Genomic DNA, 12,020 nt, shown 5'->3' with positions numbered 1-12,020 from the left:
ATAAATCCACTGAACATTGATCTCACTGTAGATTCGCATCTCAACAACGGGCTGTCGCGTGTTTGCTGGGTTTTTTTTTTCATCTAAATAGGAGCCAGTTTTCCATAGAAAGTTTTCCCGAGAAGCAATCCTTAGTAAATCGCCCAAGTGTTTCGTTGTTTTTATTCCGTTAATCCAATCCAATTCTATTCCATCATCCATAATTCATGTTTTATGCTTTTTCTAGTACCTTTCTATTTAGTTTCTCATTTTCAGTTTCGTACCAGAAAGCCAGGCGTAGTAATCCCCGAGGAAATTGTTGGAATTAAGTAATAAAGATCTTTCAGAGAATTCGATCTTAAAAACTCATTTCGAGTATTGAAAGTATTCGATGATTCCAACAAAGACATTTGAAAAGGTTTGAAATCGTTCTCAGAATACAGTTTGTCACGCTCTGTTATACCTGGAGCTGAGTTTACTTATTTGTCTACAAATGGAATCTTAATTTTTTTACTTTATCCAGGTTAATTAAGTTACTTTCTTCGTACTCAACAATCTTTTCCGTTTCAGCTTTGGATGTGTTTTCTCAAATAATAGAATTTAACATAGAAAATTGCTACATTCGGAATAATTTTTTTACGTTTAGGCAGGTTGTGCAATACTGTATTTCATCGTTAAATTTAAAACTATGTGTTAAATTATGTTTCGATTGTTTATAGTACAGTTTAATTTTGTTTTTATATTACATAACAATTAAATAATGAAAATATGTTTAATAAATAATATTAGTTCTTATTGAATATTTTATTTAATTTAATTAAAAAGGCAAATTACATTAAAAACTTTTTACAATTTTAAAAGAAAATTTTATGCCAATTTTTAAAGATTTATGATTTGAATCTTTTACTCGATCTTTCTCCTTTCTTTTCCTTTTTACGTTTCTCTTTATTGTTACTGTTATCTTTGTTATCTTCTGTTACACGAAAAATGGCATCTCCCATGATCGTCTCCGATAGCATTTTTGGATCAGAACAGTTTAATTTCTTCATTAATTTCGAAACTTTCTTTAACAGAGGTGACTTATTCCATTTCATGATGAAACTAGCTACTAAATTCTTTTCTATTTTAGTACCCATAATTAATAACTGCGCTTTTTTTCCTGCTTTATTTAACAATTCGTAGCAACAATCCGAAAGATTAGCATGGACAAATGTTGGTTTTTTCAATTCTTTTCTAGATAAGCCTTCTTTTGTGGTTATCCTTAACACTCGAGTCTTTTTGCAAGAGAGGTTCTGCTTCTTCCATTTTTGAATTTTTGCTTTCACAACTAAAATAAAAGAAGAATATAAAAATACGAAATTTTAAAATATTAAAAAATAAATGACGCGATAAATAGAATATCAACGCAACGTTTAAGTGTAGCGAATTTTATTTGTGATAATTACAAGTAGGCCAGTGTGATTGTATGTATTGATAAGACTCACCTCCACCAGATAAATAAGATTTATTTGTTTAGATAATTAATTCAAAATAGAAATAATCACAAATGAGAATTTATTCAACAAGATTATTGGCTAAACTTATCGTTAAATTTGTTTGTCGTAAGATTAAAGGAGCCGATAATATTTACGAAATTCTCGAATTTCTTCTGTTTGAGATTCAATGAGATAGTCTAATACAAAAATTAATAAAAACTAATATTAAAAGTGTTCACAGGCAGTTAAGGCTACTGCTCTGGGTGACCCAGGATCGAATCCGAGCGGAAAAAACCCTAAAGATTTCTTCAAAATGATCTGTTTCGGAGAAATTCCTGTCGGGCTCCGTTCTTCACCATTCGGTACCACATTGTGAGCCTAGCCGAACTAACTATGGATAATAGAAAGACAGTTTCCACAGGGCAGAAAGAGTAAAATTTAAACAAAAAAAAGTATTCATAAAAATAAATAAATTAAGACTGGTTGGATGGGATAATACTAAGTAACATATAGGTGATGCCTTAGGGAGGACTTTCTACGGGAAATTGGCTCTCTATTTAGGTGTTATACTCTATTTAGATACACGAAGAAAACAGGAAAATTTCATGTGGCTATTCCGATTAGGCATGAACCTGGGACCAACTAACAGTGTTCAGTGATTTATTCATTTGGCTACTATAATAAGATATTATATAGGCTATAAAATTATATATAACATACCATATTTTCGTAATTATTGTGTAAAATTTTTGCATTCATTTTAAGAAATTCACGATAGTTTAATTTATATTGGAAAATGATTTTAGCGAATTACGAAAAACTAATGATATTACCAAAATCCGAACGACAAAAATGATCAATAATATTTTCTACAGTCTGTGGCTGATTGCAAACTGTACACGGAGAAGAATCTGAAAATAAAAATATAAATAATTTTTCTAACATTTTATTAAAAATTGAAAATTCAAAAATGAAATGAAATATTTGTTCCGATAATTTTATTTAAAATATACTTCAGAATTTTATATTATTTTAAAAGACTTTAATTTTATAATATGAAAATAATATTGCAATATTGAAAATGCATGTGCGAATTTTAATGTTGATTTTTTAGTCACTTTATTGTTGTATTGGAAGATTTTCCAAAGATTATACTCGAAAAATAACCCCTTTGTTGATACTTTTAATAGAAAATATTATATACATTTAAATGTAATTATTTCATTAAATATCTATTATTTAAGATAGTATTAAAATAAACTCTTAGTTATCTTAATTAAAAACCTACATATACTATTCCTGAAAGATTTATGGCATTAAGCATTAAACACTTACCGGTATTATCTTGTGTCTGAGTTGTTATGCACATATCATTATCGGCGGGGAATTTGTCACACGACAACATTGCAGGCCACGGATAGCCATAATTTTCCATCCTCTTTTCACATCCGTGTTTGACTGCTTCGCATAATGACGTGCAAGGATAAATCAGGCGATCCAAGCAAATGGGTGCAAATAAAGAACACAGAAAGACTCTAGTGTCCGAATGGCACTTTAAGTTGAGAAGTGGAACCCAAGAACTAGCTTGACTCAGCACTTCAACCATTGTATCGTGATCTAACAGATTTGGTAGTCTCATCTGTTCGTATCCGATCCCGTGGCATAATGTTAAATTCGATGGTATATCCACACATCTTTGTTGATTTAATCTTCCGTTTATTAAGTTCCATTCAGGAAATAACTGATAACTTTCAGATAAATTGAAAACTGTAAAAATCAATAAAACGAAATAAAAGTCTATCATGGTTTCTTTTAGATTTAAATTTAACTTGGAAATTGATATTATGTTGTTAGGATGATCTTTATTCCATCATAGACTACCAATCAAGAATTGTTCTCTAGATATCATGTGATATAGTTACTCTAATAGCTTGGCTTAAGTCAATAGGTGCCCTTTGGACTTATCATTTGTGATATCTTAGAGAAATGCAGTTAGCTGGGATGTTAAGCACTCAAATACTCGATCTGTTTGAAAATTGTTAAACTCTTGACCTTAGATCTCTTGGCATTCGGGAATTCATCACTTCCCTTTTCTAGATAAAAAAAAATATAAAGTATGATTTGAAAACTGTTTATGCAAGCATTTGACCACTTCATATCATTAAATAATGGTTTCATTATCATTTTACGTAGTATTTCATTATCAATAGAAATATTGATATTTCTGAAGTTCCGCACCTATGAGATTATGAGGTTTTTTTAAAGTTAGAAATTAAATTTAATATTTATCATTATAAATCATAGGATATTTTTTATAGCTGATAATTTTCAACTGCAGGAAAGACTGATCAACCATTTTGAATATATAAATAGTCTGTTATGTTTGGTAGAATTTTTACTATATTTGAAGGTTTTTCTGTTTCAATTGTATATCTTGAATCGAAAGAAAAAGTGTTAGGTCAGGAATCTCAGGAATTTTTCGTGGGCGTTCTGTCCCGGATATGTCGGCCCCTTTCTTGAGACTCTCCTAATGTCCCATTGTAGATCCGAACAAAATCATGATTGTCTTGAGTGAAAAGATCCTTTTAAAATCCTTTTAGTCCCCACCGAATGGAAAAAAGTTGAAATGTATATGTATCAGTATATATAGATAAAACTTAATTAATATGGTAAATTATTTAATATGACGATTTTAGTCTCTGTAATCCAAAAATATTCTTGGTAGACAAATCTCACAGCAATCTTATTGGCAAATTAAATTTATTTTGTAAAGACTACATCAAATGCATTTCGGGCTGGTCTAATATTTTCCAGTCCCTCTTCAGTGAATAACCGTTGGTGGTAATTACAATGATATTTCCATGGGTAGGGGTGGTAAACTTTGCACACATTTGTAAGAATAAAGTTTAAAAAACTTTTCCACACACGTGTATAATAAACATACTAAAACCAACCAATTATTAAAAAATTCTTTGACAAACAATTGTAAAGATAATTCCAAAGCACTACAAATTTTTAACCTCATTAGCATCAGTATACCATCAACACTTTACAACGGTAATCAAGGTCTTTGTTTTGTTTTTTTTTTTTGTATTGTTAGTACAGACACATTGTTTTAGTGAAAATAACAAATGGACCAAGAGAATGAAGAAGAATATGCAAATTATGTTAGAAGGCAACGACGACTGTTTTATCGATGTGCAGCGATTCTTATTTACTACTACCTCCTTTCACTCTTCATTTTTCCTGACGACATGACAACTTATTACATTCGAAAAGTTTTGGGATTGTATCTATTTCTCTTATTTTTGAGCCACTTCATTCTATTTATTCTATATGCATGTGTAAAGATACACGAGTGGTTGAGTATTTTAGAAAGTTAAACGAGTTGCTACGATTCTGAAGTTTCTTCATTATTATTAAAATTGAGAGAACATAAAACGAAATCTTTAGTGATTCGAGCGGATTGTTCCATTTTCTACATGATAATATCTTGTTAACAATTTTAATATGACGATAAATTTTTTTTATCAATTTTTCATTAAAAATTGTAATAGCTCTCACTTAGTACAGCAATACCCACATGCAACATATGTAATATATACCTCCGCTTTTATCGCGTAAAAACTAGGATATTATTGGCTATTTTTACAGGTGGACTGTAGCTAATAGTGCTGGCTAGAAAACAGTATTGTTAATACTCGGCCTATTTATAACCCTATACAATTTTTTCATTATTTTCCCATTATTTATAAATCTAGTCTTCCTAATGATTTATTTCTGCTTACGAGACTGATCAATCTGAGCAATCAAGCATTTCTACAAGCAGATCGAAATTCACATGCTATAGAATTACGGCGGTTATACCTCGTTTACGACAGAGGGAAAAAACTGGCGCCATGTCAGCAGCTGCGGCGAACCCAGGGGGACAAGGGGCCATGGCTCCCTACAAAGAAAAACGAAAACAAACAGAAAATTTTCCAAGAAACTTTTCTTAATTAAAATTCATTTTTAATTTATATTCTGTGGTGTCTTCTGTTTCTGTACTATTTATGAATTACCAGTCACATAAAGTAGAAATTTTATTTATTTATTTTATTATTTTATTTTTTATTCCGCCCTGTGGGCACTAAGAGGGACTCTTTTTAGCAAGCCTTGCTAGCAAACCTTGCTAAAAAGCCTTGCTTTGCGAACCCACAACCATTGTGGGTTCGCCAAGCCCACAATGGTGCAGTTGGGTGGTGAGGGACGGGACCCGACATATCCGGACGGACCACCTCCGAAAAATTCGTGGAGATTTCTCGACCCGTCTGGACTCGATCCCGGGTCCCTCGGAGCGGTAGGCTGCCACCTTGCTTTCTTGTCGTAGGGCTTGAGTTACACAGACTATTGCGTCCCGTGGTGGTGAAAGGAGGCGGAAGTTACATTTTCCTCAGTATTTATAAGTTCGCTTGTATACGGTGAAAAATATGATCATACTTTGTATACATATCTCGATGAGCGTAAATTTTAGACAATCACTTATCTTGAAAATTTTTTGTCGAATGAGACTGTTGTTATTCAACATCTTTTTGCGTACGAGTTCAAATTGATTACAGTTATCCAGCCGATGTATCGTAGTGTCCTGCTCTCTCGGGCAGTACGTACAGCGATCAGTATTCTTCAGGTTGCGTTTATAGAGAAAGGTATTAGTGATGAGGGAATTAGTCCTAACCCGATGTATCAGGATAGTGTAACGATCCGTGTAGTCAATGACAGGGATATGTCGGTCGATGGTGAGCCAATGATAGTCTGTGTGCCTTGAGTAAGGCTGTGTACACACTAGGCGTTTTTAAACGCGCATTTTATTAATAAACGCGCGTTAGCTCGGCGTTAGACGAGCGTTTAGTGGAGCATACGCACTGGCTCAGTTTGGAAATGGACATGAAAGTAATTGCCTGTGTGCCCTTCCTCCATCGTCGCTATAAAAGACGATGGCAGAGGCAAAGAGAATTTTGGGTGCACTCAATATTACGAGATAGACTGACACATGGAATGTTTGCGACGTTGTATCCAAAACTAAGACAAAATAAACTTAAGTTTTTTAATTCTTTTAAAATATCTATAAAATCTTTTGACAATGGTTTGTCTCTTAGATTTCATCAATAAATAGATCAGTATCGAAATGATCGTTCTCCATTTCGGCCAATGTACCTGAAAACGCGTGATCGAATGTACAGTAACATGGTAGCACATATATCTCGAAGCGCTCGGCTGACGCCCGCAAAACGCGCGTTTTAAGAAAAATCTATAAACGCGCGTTTAACGCGCGCTTGGCCAAAAACGCGCGTTTGAGTGTGTACGCTTATGTAGAACTCTTGGTTCTTTAAAACGCGCGTTTAAAAACGCCTAGTGTGTACGCAGCCTAATTATGCCACTCAGTGTCCATATCATGTTTGATCTCAGTGTTTATAATAGTGGTGTAGTTCTCCGGAGTAATAAAACGAGTTTTCTTACAGTCGCGAGGCTGGCTCTTAACAAGCTTTCCGCTTGTGGGTTGTAGTTATTTCTTTATGAGCTGGGGTCCATACAAGACGCGTCTGTGGGTTACTTTTGTTGCGGCTGTCGATGAGACTAATGATGGATGTAGACTTATCGTGGTGAGAGATGATGGCGGTTAGTACCGCTCTAGAGTCCGTGCACACGGTGATGTTGCTGTTAGTATCGGTAGTATGCAACGTGCGGAGGATAGCATATCCCTCCGCCGTAAAAATGGTGGTCTCGGGGTAGAGTGTAATGATGTTGTGACTGCAGTGTCGATTTTCGATCCGTCGGTGGCCAGGAAAGTAGAAAGATCTTGCGCCGTTGCCCACTCATCATAGCTGGATTGAATAACAGGGTTTGGTAGGGAGGTGTCCTGGAACGACAGGTTATCGATATGAATGTCGATGACGGTGGCGCCGGAGGGAATGGAGTTTTGGATCGTGTGATTATCGGTAGGGATACTATGAGTGTGTGTCCAGTTCCGGATGTAATGGGCTATAGAAATCTTCACAAGGGTGGCACCTTCATTACTCTGAATGATGTGTATAATTTTCCGAGAAAAGTTATCCCTCGAAGCCTTCTGGAGATAGGTAATATAGTGTTTTATTAGATACTTCCTGTAATGGCAAGCTATGGTCGTGGTGTTGGTCGCTCTGCGGGTTAGGATATTGTTAACGGTCATAGGGAGACCAAAGCTGAGTTTGACGTAATGCATATGTATGGATTCTAGTCATCTGGATTTTAGTCAAGGTTGAGATGCTGGGAAGTACAGTACATACATGAGTGGTACTGTCGGCGATGCACAAAAGGTCCTTGGGCTGGCAGCTGTATTTCTTGTTTCAATAAATTTTAAAGATGTTCAGAAGCTTCCTGCTCTTATTCCGAATGTGTTGAAATTTAGGTGTTCCATGTTAACCGAACGGTAATATAGGCTGCCACCTTGACCACGCGGCCATCCGGCCACCTATCGGATTTTAAATAAATAAGTATTTTTTTTTTTTAACAGTTTATGAAATTTATGAAATTAATTTTTCATATTTTAATATTTATTAAAACATTAAAAAAATTTAAAATATTTATTTACAAAGTACGATTACTTTATTACAATAATGATATAAAAAAATGAATATTTTTAACGATTTGGCAACACTGCAGTTATTTGAGGATATTTTACAAGATGAAGCACAAAGCGAAGAATTTGCAATTTCTGCCTTTATTGGAATTAAATTAGGTAAATTATTTAACTTAAGACATATCGAACGATGTATTACGCATTAATTAATATATAAAGCACTAAATACGGCTCGAAATAGACGGTATTTTCGTGTTTGTAATTTCGGTTCTGCAATGACGTAATGGGACTGAGATTCCTTAAATAATTAAATTAATTATTTCATTGTGTATAAGCGACAGAAGTTACTAGAGGAGAGGGAATTTTCAATAATTGATGAATAAATGTAGAAATATTTTAATTTTGACTATGGAAATAAGCTTTATGTATTGTTTAAATGGACCCTTTGTGTTGTTTTCATCAGATTTAAAGTGACCTAAAATAAAAACAAGAGTGATTTGTTGCTTTATACTTTGTAAAATCATTTAATTGATTTATTATGTTCAATATAATAAATAATTAAAATTTTTGCTTTATTTCTTATAAAATACTTTATTTTAAATTATAATTAGGTTTTAGGTTTTTTTTTCCTTTCACAATTAAAGTACTTTAATTGTGGAAGAAACAACTATATTAATAATTAGAATTGAAGAAAATAGCGAGGTTGCGGCCGAAGTTTTCATTTCTAAAACATGAGCGTGGGAACGTCGAGTGCCACTTACAAGATAGCGGCACTCGATGTTCCACGCTTGTGTTTTAAAGACGAAAACTCCAGTCGTAACCTCGCTAATAAACAAATTAATTTCTTGATGGAAACTTTTACCAAGAAGCTTTCGGGTAAATGTAGAAAGTGGTAGTTACGGGTGCTTTAGTCCCACCTTTTATACAAAAAGAAAATTAAAATTTATCTGTTAAAGCTTCAAAATGTTTTTTAAAAACATTTGTGATGGCAAATATGGTTTATCGAACCGTCTGCCACAGTCGTCTCACATCTGTTAATAAAAGGTACTTATTAATTATTAAAGTGTTTAACTTTTGAGTTAGCCCCTTTGGGTACTTCTCAGTCTTTTACTGTATGTAGCTGTGTGTATTTTGAAATTGTTTTTGCAATATTATAGGAATATTTCTGTTAGTAACTTAGATTTTAACAGTTTGTAAAATATTAAAACAAATTTTTTTAATATTTGAGAATAATTATAGGTTTTTTGAATATTTAATAATTATACATAATAAGAATATGCATTTATTAACAAATAAGTTTGGTTTATATATATATATGTTTATTCATTCTGTAATTGAATCTGCAGGGGGGAAAATCCATTACTTCATTCTTACAAAATAATTAGTTATATTGTATGTCGATATCTTTCAATAATATCTGCATTGTTCTCTTTCCAGTAAATTTTTTATCAGATTTGCAGGTGACTTTCAACATTAGTTTTTTTTTTCTTTTTAAATTTTTGTTTTATTTGCTATTGTATATTGATAGCATTTTAAAAATTGATTGAATCATACAATGATAATGTTCAAATATTTTTGATAAAAAATGTTCTTTTGAATGTTTGAAATATGAACCACACAATCAACTTAAAAATTCTTTATATAAAATTATTTTCTTTGTTTTACTTTATAAACATTTTAAAAAATTTATATTATATGCCAGTTATTTTAAATTTTTATTAAAAATTATTTAAAAATAAATAAATAAATGAATGAATATTCAACTGAGACAACTAAATTTTTCTATATAGATTTATCAGAAACAAAAATAATTTATGAATAATTAATAATAATTGTTTATTTAAAAGTTTTAATGTAAGTGTTAAAAATAAAATTATTGATTAAATTACTTATGGCCTATAATCTTTATATTATAAAAGCTGTGTGAAATAACTTTTACTGATCAATTTTTTGATAATAAAATTTAAAATAAATCAGTAGCTTAAGTATTTCAGGTTAATTTCTTTAAAGTAAAATTAAATATTTAAACATTAAAAATTTAATTCTTATTAAGTTACTACTAAAAACAATTTTCATAATTCTCTATGAATTATTAATTAGTTTTATTTTAATTCAAGTTTTGTTAATATAATGAATGAACTGACATAAAACTCTTATTTATTATTGTAGAAATTAGAAAAATAACAAAGATTACAATATGAATAGACAAATTTTGGGAAATAAAGGAAGAAATCATGCAGTGGCTCAAGGTAAATTTCACCATTTATTTTTTAATATATTTATTTGTTTTAAAATTATAAAATAAATACATGACACACTAAATTTGTTCTATATTTCATGAGTTTTTGTAATTTATGTAAGTGATTCATATAGCATCCAGAATTTAGAAATTTCTATCAATAAAAGCTACTTTGGAACTACAGTACATAAGTTATTTTTAAAAATTTAAATGAATTTTAGTTATATATTTAGTAATTCAAAATTGCATCTCATGAATGTTTTTCTTTATGATGATTAAGATAAATTGCATAGATATATACTGTATTTTCCCAAAAATAAGACCAAGTCTTATATTAATTTTTGCTTCAAAAGATGCATTAGGTCTTATTATCAGGGAATGTCTTGTCCAAAGGCACTCGCTTGGGTATTTACAAATACTTAATTATAATTTATATTATCATTTATTTTAAGTATTAATGTCAATAATAATATTTATTTATATTTAATTATATATTAATATCATTATTTTATATTCAATATGCCTGTTGTGAATTGAAACGGATGTATTAAATACGACCATCTGGCTGACGATCTTAACTGTGGCTTATTTTAGGGGTAGGGCCTATATTACGAGCACCCTGAAAAATCATACTAGGGATTATTTTCTGGTTAGGTCTTATTTTCTTAGTAACCTCAAACATTGATGAATGATACGAACAAATTTTTTGTAAACTATTTTCTTAAGGTAGGTTTTCATACATAACATAAATATGAATTAACTAATTTTTATAATATATTTTATTTTAAATACAATTTGCAATTAAAAATATATTGTTTTTAATTGCAATTTTGAAAAATAATAGTTGATGGAAAGAATTATCTATCATAGTCAAACTTAGTTATTTAGCATTGCCAAAAAATTGCATATAAAATTCTGATAAATATGTAAAATATAAATTTTGTTTATGCAAAATTTATGCAAAAAACCTGTTTACAAATAAAACTTTGAATGCCATATTTTTTCTGGTTTATGTATGATAACTTGGTTTCTGAATAATCTATACAGCAGAGCTGGCCATTGATGATCAACTTCCTATACTTTCTGTGTTAAAGAAAGTTGACAGCCTGACCAATCAATGACAGGACTACTGATTCAGTAGTGGTGCTGAGATTTGCCTTGCATCATTAGATGTTACAACACTAACCATTGATGGCATTGTTATTCAAATTAGATTTCAATGTGCATGCATGCAAGATACTACTACTGGTTTTTGATATGCATCACAATTTAAATAAAATTAATTTATAAAAACTGCATTAATTGGCATTTGCATTATATAAATGACATCTATTAATTCATATCTAAAGGTGCTTAACTCAAATTAAATAACAAAAATTTATTAATGTATTATATATTATAATATTAATGTTTAATTTAATATAATATTTATTAATACTAGGTAGCCAGTTAATTAAAATTAAAAATAATAAAATAATGATTAAAACTCTGTTTTTTACACTGAAACAGAAGCTAAAATTAAAAATAAAATTACAGTAGAGCATCGATTATCCAAAACAATTTTGGACTGGAGTCGTTCAGATAACTGATCATTTATGAAAAAATATATTAAACATAAAACTATACTGTATTTATTTTGTATCACAACGTCTTACAAATACATACCTTACAGTAGTACTGTACATTACATTAAATTAGGCCTACAGTTTAGGTTGGTAGGGAGGGGGAGAGT

At 30.9% G+C, this 12,020-nt stretch overlaps 1 protein-coding gene and 1 long non-coding RNA gene across 2 annotated transcripts; one reads left to right on the top strand and one right to left on the bottom strand.

The window, feature by feature from the left end:
- Positions 1–853: 853 nt before the first annotated feature.
- On the bottom strand, positions 854–3,500 carry LOC111613527 (secreted frizzled-related protein 5-like). Its single transcript, XM_023354869.1, has 3 exons — positions 2,790–3,500; positions 2,288–2,365; positions 854–1,306 (listed from the first exon to the last, which is right to left on the bottom strand). The coding sequence occupies exons 1-3, from the start codon at positions 3,256–3,258 to the stop codon at positions 867–869; spliced, it is 987 nt and encodes a 328-aa protein (XP_023210637.1). The 5' UTR covers positions 3,259–3,500; the 3' UTR covers positions 854–866.
- A 4,613-nt stretch (positions 3,501–8,113) lies between these two features.
- Positions 8,114–10,274, top strand: LOC111613522. The gene is made up of 2 exons (XR_002754779.1): positions 8,114–8,208; positions 10,219–10,274. It is a non-coding gene; the product is annotated as an uncharacterized LOC111613522 (long non-coding RNA).
- The last annotated feature ends 1,746 nt before the right edge of the window (positions 10,275–12,020 follow it).

Source organism: Centruroides sculpturatus, unplaced genomic scaffold (genome assembly GCF_000671375.1).
Source record: "Centruroides sculpturatus isolate CEXI.00-Female unplaced genomic scaffold, Cexi_2.0 scaffold1690, whole genome shotgun sequence".
NCBI lineage: Eukaryota > Metazoa > Arthropoda > Arachnida > Scorpiones > Buthidae > Centruroides > Centruroides sculpturatus.
The sequence above is the reverse complement of the archived record's forward strand: the minus strand, read 5'-3'. Positions and strand labels throughout refer to the sequence as shown.